Source organism: Trachemys scripta, chromosome 1 (genome assembly GCF_013100865.1).
Source record: "Trachemys scripta elegans isolate TJP31775 chromosome 1, CAS_Tse_1.0, whole genome shotgun sequence".
NCBI lineage: Eukaryota > Metazoa > Chordata > Testudines > Emydidae > Trachemys > Trachemys scripta.
In genome coordinates this window covers 198,865,407-198,881,686 of record NC_048298.1, presented here as the reverse complement: position 1 = coordinate 198,881,686, position 16,280 = coordinate 198,865,407, and the positions used below count along the sequence as shown (strand labels likewise).

The 16,280-nt window shown below is 41.2% G+C and overlaps 1 protein-coding gene across 1 annotated transcript in view; it reads left to right on the top strand.

The window, feature by feature from the left end:
- PRRG1 (proline rich and Gla domain 1) overlaps positions 1-15,979 on the top strand; it is a 20,803-nt gene extending 4,824 nt beyond the window's left edge. Inside the window, exons 2-3 of the mRNA XM_034754602.1 lie at positions 2,391-2,551; positions 13,355-15,979. Of these exons, the coding sequence (XP_034610493.1) occupies positions 2,391-2,551; positions 13,355-13,879 (686 nt within the window). The 3' untranslated portion in view covers positions 13,880-15,979. The remainder of the gene's footprint in view (positions 1-2,390; positions 2,552-13,354) is intronic.
- The last annotated feature ends 301 nt before the right edge of the window (positions 15,980-16,280 follow it).

Sequence of the window (16,280 nt, the reverse complement as noted above, 5' to 3'; positions counted from 1 at the left end):
CGCCGCCCAAACCCCCCCCCCCCCCAGCGCTGCCAAAGCCTGTGCCGCTGCAACACCCCCTGCACTGCCCGGCCGGGAAAGGGGTGGGGGGAAACCCCCCCCGGCCCCCCCCCCCCCCCCCCCGCCATCCCAACATTGGCCGCCCCATCTAAGGTGCCGCCCCAAGCATGTGCTTGGTCAGCTGGTCCCTGGAGCCGGCCCTGCTGATGACGGTTTCCGCTTGATAATGATCCAAAGCGGTGCAGGCTGATGCACATTCATTTTCATCTGAGTCAGATGCCACCAGCAGAAGGTTGACTTTCTTTTTTGGTGGTTCGGGTTCTGTAGTTTTCTGCATCAGAGTGTTGCTCTTTTAAGACTTCTGAAAGCATGCTCCACCCCTCGTCCCCCTCAGATTTTGGAAGGCACTTCAGATTCTTAAACCTTGGGTCCAGTGCTGTATCTATTTTTGGAAATCTCACATTGGTACCTTCTTTGCATTTTGTCAAATCTGCAGTGAAAGTGTTCTTAAAATGAACAACATGTGCTGGGTTGTTATCCAAGATAACCATAACACGAAATATATATACGGGTAAAACACAGAGCAGGAGACATACAATTCTCCCCCAAGTCTCAAATTTAATTAACACATTTTGACGAGCGTCATCAGCATGTCCATGACTGGACTTGTTGGCTCTAAAGTTTTACATTATTTTGTTTTTGAGTGCAGTTGTTATATAGCAAAAAAGCAAAAAACCACCCTACATTTGTAAGTTGCACTTTTGTGATAGAGATTGCACTACAGTACTTGTATTTGAGTATTTTTAAATTCACATTTCTCATCATTTTTACAGTGCATGTATTTGTAATAAAAAATATAAAGTGAGCACTATACCCTTTTGTATTGTGCTGTAATTGAAATCAATATATTTGAAAATGTAGAAAAACATCCAAAAATATTTAATACATTTCAACTGGTATTCTATTGTTTAACAGTGCAATTAAAACTGATTAATCGCTATTCATTTTTTAAATCATGATTCTTGTTTTTAGTTAATCACGTGAATTAATTGCGATTAATCAACAGGCCGAGTTGAAAGATGAAAAATCATGATGGAAATGTTGGAACTCAAAATCTTTAAACTTTTTCCAATGTCTGTCAGTTGAACTTTTAAGAAATCTTGATCCTTCTGGAATTTAGGAAGCAACATTTATTTTCATTTGGCAAATTCCTAATGAATGACTGTCTGCCATTTCCTTTCTTTCATGTTCTCTGGTTTTCCCACACTATTGTTTTTCTGGAGTGATAGAAAAGTGAAACTTGCAGTGTCACACACTTCAGCTAGATAATGGTTTTTGTAAACTCTATTTTGCTGTTAGCATGTGGTGTAGAACAGTAGGGAATGTCAGCAGAAAAAGCTGGATCATTTGTGCTTAAAATCGCATTGAGGGCTTGATTCTCAATCAGGAACTCATGTCCAATTTATTTTAACTTGCATGCTAATTGTGCATCTGCATATGTAAATTCCTTTCTTGCGTCTAACTGGTTATTTCTGTATGTAAATATTTGATTCACATGCGATTTCATACTGAGATCAGGCATGCAATTCTACTCCTGGCTTTTTGGCATCTCGGGGTTTAATATTCACATATTGAATTATTTTAAAAGGAAACTACACACATTTTTGCTACCCCTGAACCTAAAGATTTACTAGGAAAAGTACACTGCTCAAGTTGAACAAACTAAAATGTAACTTAAATGTTATAGATACAGTTGGCGTTTCTTTAATGCCATGGTAGCTAGCAAAGTTCAATGTTGCATAAGAGAATTTGTAGACTTTCTATTTGAAAAAAGGTCAGCCATTCTGGAGTGTGATTCTTACTAGGTATTATGCAGAAAAATATTATTGATAACGCTTGTGAGAATTTCAGATAGGATGCCCCCACGTAGTTATAAGTACTTTTTGGAGGGGGAGTTCACAGCCATGTACCATTTGCTCCCTGTAGCCCTGAAAGGAAGCATTTAAGTGGATGCTTAAGTTCATCTTTAATCAGGATGGTGCTTATACATGTGCTTAAGTCCCATTGACTGCAGAGTTTAAGTTAAACATGAGCTTAAGTGTTCTGGGATGTTGTGCTGAGTGAAGGCCAGTGGGTGCACTTAAACAATCTGTGGCATTGTACCTATAATGCTCAGAAGTCTATGCAAAAGTGTTTTTAATAGCCAGTAACACTTGGAGGAGCCTTCATAATTTTTTTTTTTTTTTTTTTTAAAGTAAAGAGAATGCTTTGAAAAATCTCTCTCCAGACAACAAATTATTTTTCTTTTGGGCAGTTTTATTCTGAACTTTTGTGAATGTATCCATACAATATTTTCAGAAGTGACCTTTGTGTTCTCTTCATCTTTTCAGTGTTCCTAACAGAAAACAAAGCCAACTCTGTGTTAAAAAGATACCCAAGAGCCAATGGATTTTTGGAAGAGCTAAAGCAAGGGAACATAGAGCGTGAGTGCATAGAAGAAAACTGTACCTATGAGGAAGCAAGAGAAGCTTTTGAAAATGATGACAAGACAGTAAGTCGGGTTTTTTAATAATTGAATTACTTAATGTAAGCTTAAGTGTGTGCTTAGAGGCCTCCAGCTTTCCTACATTGCACTAGATTTCTTAGCTTATTCATTTTTACTAAATGCATTGTAACAAAACTAGTAAGCTACTTCACACTCCTTTGGATATTGAACATCCTCCTATGAAGGGGAAGAGAATATGTGTGTGCTGCATGCCACAGACATCTTATTTAAATCATGCATTTAAAGCCATGAGAGAGAGCAGTTGAAATGCAGAGTACCCAGTAAAGACAATTTTATTATTCTAAAAACAAGCAGAATTGAAGTAGCTTTCCTGAGACTAGCAGCTGCACGCCACCAGAGTACTTGTTAAGTACCACCTCTGTAAAACCTTGAAAGAATAAGGCCCCAATCCTGCAGTGCCATGCACATGAGGCCCCATTAATTTGAATGCGGTTCTGTGCCGGAGCAGGACCTGCTCGTGCATAATTCATTGCAGGATCAGGGCGAAAGTCTGTAAATAGAGGCAGTGGTGAGCTGGAGCCGGTTCGCACCGGTCCGCAAGAACCAGTTGTTAAATTTAGAAGCTGGTGTAGAACCGGTTGTTAAAGGGGCTGGAGGGCAGGCAAACTCCAGTCCACATCCAGCCTGTGGGACCGTCCTGTCCGGCCCACCTGAGCTCCCAGCGGGGGAGGCACCCCTGCTTCCACACCCCTCCCTCCCCCCATCACAGAGCCCCAGCGTGCCGCGCCACCAGCGCTCTGGCAGCTCTGCGGCTCCTGCTGCTTTGAGCAGCATGGTAAGGGGGCCGGGGCTGGGAGGAGCAGTTGGAGGGGGCGGAGGTTTGGGGGGGGGGGCGGTTGGGACAGGGAAGGGGGGGGGGAGGGGGTTGGGTAGGCGTGGGAGTTCCGGGGGTCTGTCAGGGGTGGTGGTGGATGGGGTTGGGGCAGTCAGGGGACAGGGAGCGGGGTGAGTTAGGTAGGGGGTGGGATCCTGGGGGGCAGTTGGAGGGGGGTCTCGGGAGGGAGTGGTCAGGGGACAAGGAGCGGGGGGGTTGATGGGTTATGGGTTCTGAGGGGGGCAGTTGGGGGCAGGACGTGGGTTGGGGTCGGATGGGGGTGGGAGACGGGCATGTGGGGCTTGTACTCACCATGCGGTTCCCTACCGGGTCTTTGGCGGCACTTCAGCGGCGTGTGTGTGTGTGTGTGTGTGTGTGTGTGTGTGTGTGTGTGTGTGTGTGTGTGTGTCTGTCTCTCTCTCTCTCTCTCTTTCTCGCTCTGGGTGGAGGACCCGCCGCCGAAAACCCAGAGCGAGTGAAGGCCCCCCTCCCCGCTGCCGAAGTGCCACCAGGGAACCAGTTGTTAGGATTTTGGGAGCTCATCACTGAATAGAGATCTGGTATATGCCAGAATGACTGTTACTGTTCAGGGCATACTGACCTCCACCTGTGTTTTAGCTTTTTCTGCACATTTTTCTAGCTACTTATTTGATCTTAAACATACCGTTCCTGGTGGTCTCTCTGGAAAAATGGAGGACTGGAATGGGAATTTTATTAGCCACTAAATAAAGGGGCAGGAGGTTGCGTCGTGTGTGTGTGTGTGTGTGTGGTATTCATACCACAGTCACTATTGTAGTACTTGAGTGCCATCATCATGACCAACACAATTTCTAGTCCATGGTCTGACTTAAAAAATTACCGAGAGAGATACAGAATGTAAGTAATGGACAACTGAAGTTGAAGGATACTCTTAAACAGTTTCTCAATTAATTTACTTTTCAAATAGGAGGCTAGATAGTGGCCAGTGGTTTGGTTGAGTCAAACATATTTACTTAAAAAGAAAAAAGTAACAGTAACCAGACTTGTTTTAGGGTAGGAGATGCTAACAATCTTTTTAGTCAAGAGCATCTTGCATCTCTACTATCTCTTCTCATCCAGTGAGAGGATGTTTTAGTGTCAGAGGGTGGCTTGAATTTCCTTCAGTGCTTCTAGGACCTCTTGTGTCTGGGCCAGATTTTGAGAGGGAGCAGTGTCAGGTGATCTTCTCAGTATTGACCAAACTGGTCCAGAGTCCCATAATGCTTTATGGCTAGACCAAAAATGAAGTGGAAAATTAATGCTTGCAAAGCTATAGTTATATAATGCTGATGCTGCAGATTTTCCTTAAAAGGAATGAAATTGCAATAAGGACTGTAAAATTGGCTCTTGCAAACAGATTTATTAACCAGAAATGTTAATTACTTTTTCCTCTAACTACTTTTGACTGGATAAGGTATGATGTGCAACTAAGGGCTAGTCTACACTATTACACTTCATTGATCCAGCTGCACCATTGCTGATAAGGACGTGCTATGCCGACTAGAGAGCGCTCTCCATCAGCATAATTACTCCACCTCACTTCAATGAGAGGCAGAAGCTATGTCAGCAGGAGAATATCTCCTGCCTACTTAGCGCTGATGTGGACAGCGCTTGGATCAATGTAACCTGCATTGCTCAGGGGGGTGGCTTTTTCTTACCCATGAGCGACGTAAGTTACATTAACTTAAGCAGTAGTGTAGACTAGCCCTAAGATAAAGTAGTTAGTTGTAAACAAGTAGGGTATATCATATATTCTCAGAATGCTTTGTCTTCATAAGTTGTGAAACTATGAACTATTCCCCAAAATGGCTTCTACTCATGCTAAGCTTTATTATGGAAATTCATTTGTAGTTAAACTGTTGCAATACCTATTCTTTGTATTTGTAGACTCTGTCAGGAAAAACAAGGTGTATGTTCTGCTGAGACTTGCAAAATTTGCAGCCTACTAGGTATGGATTATCTGTGCTGGGTCTGGTTTGTACAGACTCCTTTATGTCTTGTAAAATGCATGGTGCTAGATAAGAGAAGAAGTGTAAGGTCTGTGGTGATAAAGTGGAATTTATGGAGTTTTCTATCCATCATAACCAAGGCTGGTATAAATATAGGTGGACTTGAAAGCATATTTTGAAGCAGACCTACGGTGCAATGTGTAACGCTGTGAGACTGCTTCCTGGAGAGAGGAATGTATGATTTCTTTTCGTGTTGTTCTGCCTTGCCTTTTGAATAATAAACTGATTTGAGCCTCTTATTGAACTGTAGAAAGCCTGTTCCTTGCAGTGAATGGTTACTCTGTCCTGGGGTTGAATGGTGGCAATCCATATGGATAAAGCAATTTACAATCCCTACTTTGATGGGAAGAAGTAGGATCTCTTGGCTACTGTAGTCACAGCATAAGCTTGTTGGAGTTCCTTCTGCTGAGGTCTTGTGTGCACAGTGGAGTTCTACAGTGCAAGTGTTGTGGTGCCTTGATCTACTTCTGGTGCATTTAAAAGGCTGATCTACTCTTATCTTACAATAGCAGCTTTATTGTTTATAGCCAGAGAGGGTTTTAACATTGATGTACCTCAGTCTTTGAATGGGTTATAAATGAACAGAAGAGACTGTTTACATTATGATATGCTGAAAATGTTTTCTGCTAAATAGGAGAAAAAATTAAGTACAGACAAAACTTAAAGTTGATCTATGAATGACTGCTCAGACCATTTTAGACATAATTGATTGTCAACACCTCTGGCCCGTAGAAACATCAAAGCTTTGTGTGGCTTAAATTCTTAGGCTCAAGGACATTTTGAGACATAAGTACAGAATAATGCACATGGCATGATTGCAGTATTGTAATTCATTTTATTTCTGTTAACTTTCAAATATTTTTATTGAAATTTATGCCGCATGCCGCTGAATTGCTATGTTCCTAGGGATTGAGGGGGAGGGACTTTAATTCTGGAAAAGTTTGAACATTTAAATTTCTTATTTTAAGTTTTTGCAGAAAGCAACGTCAACTGCATGGCTGAGTTCTATATAATCAGTGATTGAAAGCATCTACCCAAAATAGTATTTCCGAGTATCAAATGTGACTTTTCATATTAGCTTTCAGACTAATCATTAACTCTGTGTAAATATCTAAACGACGAGAGAGCTATATAAACTACAGTATGTTGAACTTCAATATATAGTTCTGTTGCCGGCCCAGATGGGCCCGAGGAGGCAAACAGCGGGGTTGGTTGCCTGGTGTGCGCTGCACTAGTAGACACACCAGGTGTGGAGAAGCAAAACCAACTTTATTCAAGAGCTCTGAATAGGCACTAGGAGACCAACACGTCTCAAATCAAGCACACCACATATTAGCACATGTTCCATTTTATATTGCAAGCAGTTTCTGTGTAAGCCTTTGTCTGTTACTCCCTCTTACCCCTCCCTTCTCGAGCAGTTACAGCAGACACACATTGTGGCTTATTAGAAGAGTTCCCATTCGTATGCTTATTTATGGCCTTGTAGATTCATGCGCACGCAGTCTTTCCCTCCCCCTTTTCTAGGGTTACCATATTTCAATACTGCAAAAAGAGGACACTCCACGGGGCCCTGGACCCGCCCCAACTCCACCCCTTCCCTACCCCAACTCTGCCCCCTCCCCTGAGCACCCCGCATTCCCCCTCGTCCCTACCGCCCCCCCGGCTACTGCTGTGCTGGGGAAGTTGCTTCGGCCCCCGCTGCGGTGGAGAGGGGCGGGAGCCGGGAAAGTTCGAGCCTAGGGAGGATGCGGTGCCTTACCATGCCTCCCTATTTTCCCGGACATGTCTGACTTTTTGGAAATTCCTCCCGGACGGGGATTTGAGGACCAAAAATCCGGACATGTCCGAGAAAATCCGGACATATGGTAACCCTACCTCGGAGCCGCTTCCGCCCGCCCGCTGGAACCCCCAGGCCTCACCCCAGAGCCACCCGCTCTCCACAGGGCCCATCCTCAGCCTTCTCCTGCCTCAGTGCCTCCTCTCCTGAGAGCCTGCTCTCTGCAGCCCCCCCACTCTCCACAGCCCCTGCCTCAGTCCTCCCCTTCACCTCCCTCCATAACCCCTACCCTTTATTTCCCCACCTCCTTCCATAGCCCAACGCCTCCACAGCCCCCCACGCTCCACAGCCCCTGCCTCAGAGCCCCCGCCCCCTCCCCTCAGAATCCCCCCCCCCTTCACCTCCCTCAGGGGAGCCTTCACCCCGCTCCCAGCCGGACCCGACGAAGCTGCGGCAGCTCAGGCTGCGGGAGGCGCTGCAGCGCAAGCCCTTCCCGGGTGGGGGAGCTTGGGCTCCCGGGAGCCGCCACCGCGTGACAAGAAACTTTCCCCTGTGCCAGGACCCGCCCCCAGGCAGTGGCTCCACCGGGGGGAGAGATCCCTGGCTGCACGGACCGCTGGCGGGGGGCTCCTTGCATGGCCAGGACGGAGGGGGGGAGACTGAGGCTCTGCCAGAGCCGTGGGGGATGGTCGGAGGAGGGAGAAGCAGCCGCAAGTCCCCCGCACCAGCAGCTGGCTGCAGAGACGCCACCGTTCCTAGCCGTGGGGCGCAGGGTTGCAGCAGCATGGGGGGGTTGCAATCCGCAGGCTGAGCGAGCTGACACCCCAAGAGGAAAGGGGGCAGTGGGTAGGGTTATCATACGTCCGTATTTTCCAGACGTTTTTATATATTTAAAAAATCCTCCCGGACGGCAATTAACAACTAAAAAGTCGGACATGTCCGGGGAAATACAGACGTATGGTAACCCTACCCTTTTCCGCCGCATTATCACTACAAGTTTTGCTAGTGTGAACAAACCTACAGCTGTCTGCTAGAAAAGCTGACCCTTACATTTCTGCTTCAGCATGTAAGCAGTTAGCATAAAAGTAGGTGAAAGTTCTCAAGATGGAGTCACTGTGGCTCCCTTAGACCCAGAGCAAAGGAGTTTCATCAGCTCTTCTGGCCTTCCACTCCCCTGAGTTACCTGGTAGCTATGCCTAGTGACACCAACAGTTCTACTATAATCTGAGATTGAGGCAAATTTTAAAAAAAACAAATGTCTGAAGTGCTTACTCTCACTATCATTTTGGTCATGTACTCCAGCTATTGAATACAGAATGCTTTTCTGATTGGGATCTTATGATTTTTGCCTTTATAAAAAGTCAAAGCATTGATTTGCTAGCTGGTATGCTGCCAAAATACAGTAGCACCTTAAAATGAAAGTTATCAGCACTACTTTATTGCTTTTAACATTGACATGGAGAGTCAACAGCTCATTGTGTCAGTATCAATTTAATGTACAGGGGGCCTGCTCTGTGAATGACAGTTATATTGATAGTGAAGTATTAGAACCTCATTCTTTCAGATACTTTTAATTTAAATCTACCAATTGATCACAAGTAGGCTGGACAAGCCAGTTGTTGATCAGTCAAATAATGTCAGTTGATTGCCTATTTGACCACAGCCTACTTTTTTTTTTTTTTTTTTTTTTTAATGCATCTGTTAGCAAGTCTACTTAAATGTCTTGATCATTCATTTTACTGCATGCTAATGCGACCTGTTGGGAAAAATTTGAACTAATTGAAAGTTGAGCATATTGGTTGGCTGGAATCTTCTAGAACAGGGGTTGGCAACCTTTCAGAAGTGGTGTGCTGAGTCTTCATTTATTCACTCTAATTTTAAGGTTTTGTGTGCCAGTCATACATTTTAACATTTTTAGAAGGTCTCTTTCTATAAGTCTATAATATATAACTAAACTGTTGTATGTAAAGTAAATAAGGTTTTTAAAATGTTTAAGAAGCTTCATTTAAAATTAAATTAAAATGCAGAGCTCCCCCCGACCAGTGGCCAGGACCTGGGCAGTATGAGTGCCACTGAAAATCCGCTTGCGTGCTGCCTTTTGGCACGCGTGCCATAGGTTGCCTACCCCTGGACTAGAATAAACTGTCTGTCTTTGTATACCAGGCCATCAATATACTTGGCAGTTTTCATAACACATTGAACAAGTTAAAACGTGGTCCTTGCCCTGAAGAGTTTACAGTCTAAACGGACTAGAAAAAACATTCAGAAATTAACTCAGAAGGGAATGGGGGAGGGAGAGGAAGCTTCAGTCATTGAACCTCCTCCCCGACACAAAGAGAGAAGATGCACAGCCATTAAGCTATCTGTGGAGTTGGCTTGCTGCCTGCCTAGCATAAGTGCATTTAAAAATTACTTTTTTTTTTTTCTTTTATAGTTGCTATGGGTTTGTCTGTTTTAATTTTATTTTTTTCTTGTGTAACTTTAACATTCCCGTTTCAATGCTAACCTAACATTACAAAAAACAAGTTACTTAGCAATTATTTTAACTCAGAAAAATGCAAACACCAATGAAATGAAGCTCTAAGAATGAAAAAAATACCTTTTTTTAGTAATTAGGCATAAGTGTCTGTCTATTGGAGACCATGAAGTCTTACACTTTTTTCTTTTTTTTTGGTTACCATTGTTACTGTGCTAATAAATTAGTGCTCTAAAATATTTGACCATCTTTGACAATATTTGACTGGTGAATTGACCAACTATTTTTGGACCAGTCAAATGTCCAAACTTAGACACAACTTTATCTATGAATGATGCAGTTCCCATCCCTTGAGACAGGAATGGACAGGAGATATACTGGCTTCCCAGCATTTTGGAGAGCCACAAAAACAGCTCCTGTAGCAGGCACATCTTAGATAAAAAAATACTTGAAAACTGTTAATGCTTATAAGTGGCAATAAAATCTATTATCTCTATATCCTTATACTGGAAAGCATATATAAGTTTGTAATCCTTTTCTACAACATCTAGCATCTTAAAATAAATAACTCAAAAAACCTAACTTATATTCACCTAACATGCTGCTGTGTTCTGCAAAGTGGCTACCTAAAAATGGCAGCTTCTTACTCGACACATCTGCTCTGTGGTTTCAGAGTCAGACTTCCTGACTCTAGTGCCAAAATAAGCTTTTACCACTTTACTGCTTTGGCGCAGCTCAGGCAGCAGAATGATGAGACAAAGCTGGGTTCTAATACAAATAAACAATGATGGTCTTCCTAGTGAATGATTTGACTTGGTTCCAGCTAAAGTTCTAGTCAGTTGTAGCTGAACCAGATTCTTCTTCTTATCATATGCGCAACATGCCTCAAGTGGCATGTGTCTAGGTTTCATCACCAAATTGGTCCACTGGTTGGATCATTAGCTTCCCCAGCCCAGGCACTGACTGGGAGTGCGATGTGAACGCTGATCCATGCCCTTCTGAAACAGGTTGAGGGCACGGGGGAAGTACGCAAGTTTTCACTAAAGGCATTATTTGGCCAGCAGAAACTTTATTACCAGTGGTGTTGTGTAAGAAAGGAAAGAACCCAGCTTGACTTTCAGAGCCCGGGTTGATTTCTGTAGTGAAGTTAGGAAGAAGAATCTTGTAAACTGAGCATGCATGATGTGGGAGTCACTGGATTGCAGTAAACATGGAGCCCTACCTTGCCATTTTCATAATCTGCTTTCAGCATAGTACTTTAAGTATTCATGCTTATTAACTTGCTTTTTAAAGATAATAGCTTTCTGATTAAGGAACACAAAACAAAGAGAAGGGGTGGGGGTGGGGGGGAACCTTTTGACCAAAAAGGTATTGTTTGCCAAGAATGAGGCTCTTTGATCCCTTTGCAGTCCCTGTCTACTTTGTCATCAGCTTTGTTCCAGATATGATCCCACCCAGCTAACCTATCCCTTTCCTACAGTAATGCTCTTCCGCTTTCCCAAGTGTCCCACTGACAATGCCTTCCAGAATCTCCAGAGATTTTAACAGAGTTGTTTTGTTTTGTGTGGGGTCTGCATTTTACTGTGGTATAGATGTGATTTCCCCCCCCCCCCCCCCCCGTAACTTTAATTTGAAAAAAATGCATTTGGTTTGTTATGTTAAGATTTATTTCCCTCATTTGAAATCCATGCTATATGGCTTTACGTAAATAATTTTGGACCACATCTTATAAAATACAGATGCTTTGCAGACCTAGTTAAGATCTTGGAATTGTGGGAACATGTCAAATTCTGCAGTGTTGAAAAGGCAAAGGAATGAACATGATTTAAAAAACAAAAAACACTTCTAGAACAGGGGTAGGCAACCTATGGCACACGTGCCGAAGGCGGCACACAAGCTGATTTTCAGTGGCTCACACTGCCTGGGTCCTGGCCACCAGTCTGGGGGGGCTCTGCATTTTAATTTTAAATGAAGCTTCTTAAACATTTTAAAAACCTTATTTACTTTACATACAACAGTAGATTAGTTATATATTCTACGAGACCTTCTAAAAATGTTAAAATGTATTACTGGCACACAAAACCTTAAATTAGAGTGAATAAATGAAGACTTGGCACACCACTTCTGAAAGGTTGCGACCCCTGTTCTAGATCATATTAAATATTGGGGAAAGGGGTGTGTATAACCCTATTGCCTAAAAATGTGGACTAAGCTAGTAGTTACTACTTTGATACATCTGGGGTTTTTGTTGTTGTTTTTTTTTAACACCCTCCCCCCAACTTTTCCAAGAATCTTCTTATTTTGTAATCTAGTCTTAACTAGATTTTCAGAGATTATATCTGGAGGGAACCCTAGCTTGCTTTATGTATGTGATCGGTCCTTTTGAATGATAGACTTTTGAATTGGGACAGAAATGACTGTTGCATTGTTAGTTACTGATGCATGTGGTCATAAAACTATTACCTTGTGAGAATGGTGGAATTGTATTGTGCTAATAAGATAAGTGTCCAAGTGTAGCGTTTACCTTTGAAAAGATCAGTTAAGATGGCTTTTTTTGCACTTTTAATACATTGCCTAAATAAACCCTAAGTCTCTTGCTTGCTTGTTTGTTTGTTTTTTTTTTTAGTGCTAGGTTTAAGAATGTGTAGAGTGATGTAATTTATGTGAAGTGTTATGTATATTAAAAAATCATTTCATATTTTATATTGAGCCCAGGACGTTTTTATGTAACATGTAGATACCTTTATTATTGGAAGATTTTGTTTTCTCCAAGCACAGAATATAATTGATGTTTACTAACCTTATTTGTCTGAAACAAAGGGATGAGGTTTACATAACTTTACCTGTATTTTACATTTGGTCTATATTAACTATGCTTAATACCTGTGCTACTTCACAAGATACAGGCAGTGGAAAAGCTATCTAGGACAGGAGGCCTATAGTATCCTTGTTTAGCAGCTAAAGCAATGGGATTTTGATCCCAACTTCTTAATGCTTTTGCAATAGCTATTGTAATTTTAAAATGTTAATAACATAACAAATTATCTTAAAGTATTGATGATGTTTCATTTTTAATTCCCCCCCCTCATTCATATTTCCACTACTCTGTTGATTCATCTATCTTTACCTGAGATACCAAGTTTTCTGGACTATTTTAAGTATGTTATCCATATATTGCAAAAGCTGTGGTTGGCTATAAATAGCTGACAGCTATTATTTTATAAGACAGAGGGTGGGGAAGTTTGACTTGTAGGGTGACAGTGAAGCATAATTATGCTGGGTCAAAATAGTCAATCACTCTGAAACAATGTTTCCCTGTCCAATCGCCTTATAATAATCTTTAATTCCAAAAATAGATCTGACTTTGAGTTTTTGCATTCACAAATTATCTAAAATCAATTCAGATTATTTTTCTAATCCATTCCTCTCTCCTATGTAGGTTTGTGACTATTGAGTGCTGATACAGAAAGGTTGTGAGCAGTGAGGAGTTAGGTGGCTTTAAAAAAAAAAAAACCTCAAACTCAGTGACTTCAGAAAGAAGTCAGGAAACTTCTTATACAGTATCTGCACCAATTAAAGATCTAGGTGGTCATTTATTGAAAGCCAAAACACTTTGCTTCAATTTTGTTATTGAAAATAGACCAGTTAAAATTTATTTTTAATAGCTTCTGATTTATTCTGTCTCTGTTTTTAGAGAGAGTTCTGGAAAGGCCACGCAAATGGAGGACTCCAGGGAGAAAGTAACACAGGACACCATTGGTATACATTTTACCTCGCATTTCCATTAATCATTGGCCTTTTTGTTATCCTCCTTATCATATTTCTCACATGGAGATGCCTGTTTAAAAAGAAAATCCGTAGACAGTCTGTATACATGCCTAGGGGAGCCCGCGAAGCCATTGGTGATAGTGCTGTGGCTGATGGTAGAAGTCCTCTTCCCCCGCCGCTCAGCATTGTTCATTCCCCACAGGAAGAAATGTATGAAGGCAGTGGGCTGTCTCCTGGATATTTGGGCTCTCCAGATGGACGTTCAGACTCAATATCAACAAGACTGTCAAATGGTGACCCTCCTCCTTCATACGAGGAAGCCACTGCCGAAACCAGCATAAGAAATGAAATGGAGCATCACTTAGATCCACCCCCACAGTATGAAGACATTGTAAACTCCAGCTCAGCTAGTGCCATTGCAATACCTCCTGTTGTCACCAGTATGAAGTAAGGCAGGAAGAATAGTAGCAACTTTTAAAAATTACTAAGAGAATTTTGTAGCACTTTAATGCAGCTTACTACTGTTTATATAATGTAATGGACTCCTACTGTGTACCTCTTCCCTGTTTTGTTCCATCTGCATGTGTTCCCATGCCAGTTTTAAAGATGGGGGAATCCATACTGAGAATATGAAGCAGGTACAAATGTGGTCTTCTGTGCATACCTCTCAAATGTCCCTCTGTTTGAGGGTTGTCATTTATTTTAGTCTAAATGTTGCCTACGTTCCACACAAATTTGATGTCCCCTCTCTTTTAGTGTTGAAAATTATTTACATCAGAATCAAACACGGGTAACAGCAAGTTATTTAAACCAAAGAGCCATGTCCTACAACATTTTAAGTTTCTTGCATGAATATTTTGTCTTTCATTTTGGGTCTTTGTCACATATTGTATCCTACACTTGGGCCTTGGAAGGCTGAGAAAAGTATTTGTGTGTAAACAAACATCAACATAGCATATTCACCCAGAATATGATACTTCAGGGATTGCAGTAAGTGAGACTAAGAAATTTTGGAACACGTCAGCTTACTTGTACAGAGGGCAGTAATTAAGTGAATTTTGCAACTGGAAAAAACGATAGCCTAATGTTCTTATCCCCTCTGTTCTCCATCCTCCCTTCCAGTTAGTCCTGTTTATGATGAGGTCTTGTTTCCGGAATGTCTGATTTTTTTTTAATTATTATTTTTTATTTTTATTTTAAGTGAATTTTAGTTCTTGTGAAAGGTACTAGATTGACAGCTCTAGAAATTAAAGTTCCCTCTGCACTGCAGACCAGTGAATGCACTGCCTCTGGGCACATAGTAACAAACCAATGTGCCTCATCACTGACATGCAGAAACCGCCTAGAAGGGGATGATCATAGTTTACTCTTCATGCCAACACAAAAAGTGGTCTCTTCTGAGTCTGCCAACAGGCTGCCAGTTGCAATGGTCTTTTATTTATGTGGCTTTCTTTCCCTACGAAATGAATGGTGATCACTCATTTCACATAGGCCATTAAGCAGTTGTCAGATAACCTTTGGTTATTTCCAGTCTGCTCTGGATTTATGCCAATGACTGAAAGTTGTAATGCTCAGTATTCCACTACCAGTCTCTTGAACCAACCCACCCCCTGTTTTAACTGTCTAATGTTTCTGAACTACATTATTTAGTAGTTGCAACATCGTGCAGATATTTATTTGCAATAAAGAAATAATGCTGGTCCTTTGAAATAAAGAGATCAAATGTTCAGTGATCCATGATGACAACTTTCAGAACTATGCTGTTGATCGAAGACTCCACACAAGCACAATTTTAAATTCACTGGCCAAAAGTCTCGGTGAATGCAATTTACATGGCTAAACAAAAAAACTGCATAAAGCGGTCATTTAAAATGTTTTTTCCTCTACTAAGACCATAAGTGCTTTTTCTCGTATGCTGGAATGATTCCAAATTACAAAAAATATTTTTTTAGCATTAAAAGTTAAGGGTTCTATTAAATGTAACAAGTTATATAACTTTTATTTTATGCTTGGCCTTTCTGATATGATTAAAATGACAGTTTGTCTTGTAGTGATTTTTATAAAGCTTTTATTTTTTCAAAATATAGCTTCTACTTTTTCTTCAATTGTAATTACATTGTCCTGCAATAAATGTGATGGTAAGATTTACAGCCTTACCTCTCTGAATGTTTTACAAGTAAGAACATGCAGTTCTCTTTTGATTGACTGCCAGAAAATTCAGGGTGTTGCACTCCCTGCTTTGACTAACACTAACACTGAGAGGTGAATCTTGTACAGAACTAAAATGATTTGTTTACTAATGACCAACATGGAGATGCGTGACTTGTTTAAGAAATTAAGGAAATCAGATGATTGTTTAATTTTGGACACCTGTGGGGAGGTAATTCCGTCTTCACTGCGTGTAAATAACCTATTTGATTACAGTATTAAAACTTTTTTAAAGATCTGGTTTACATTAAATTATGGTATTTAAACATTTTGCTTATGTTTATAGATTTTTTTTTTTTTGTTAATGTTTTTGGCATGCTAAATAAAGCTATTCTTAAATTCTTTTAATGCCTCTATCAATTCTGTGCAGTTGGAACAAAAATAACATTGATTTCTGTAACAGAGGTGCTGTATTAACTTCCATTGTCTCTCGTCTTGATGAAAATGTTTTATATCTCAAATTTTAAACTAATTAATTTTAAAGCAGAAGAACTAGTACCATCACTAAGTTTTTAAATTAATATATATATATGAAATATAAAAACAGTATCTTAGAACAATGGTCAGCTGGAGCAACATTCAGAGAAAGAATGGAGATTTTCTCACTGGTATATTTCAAGGGGACAAAGCATTCTAGAGAGTTT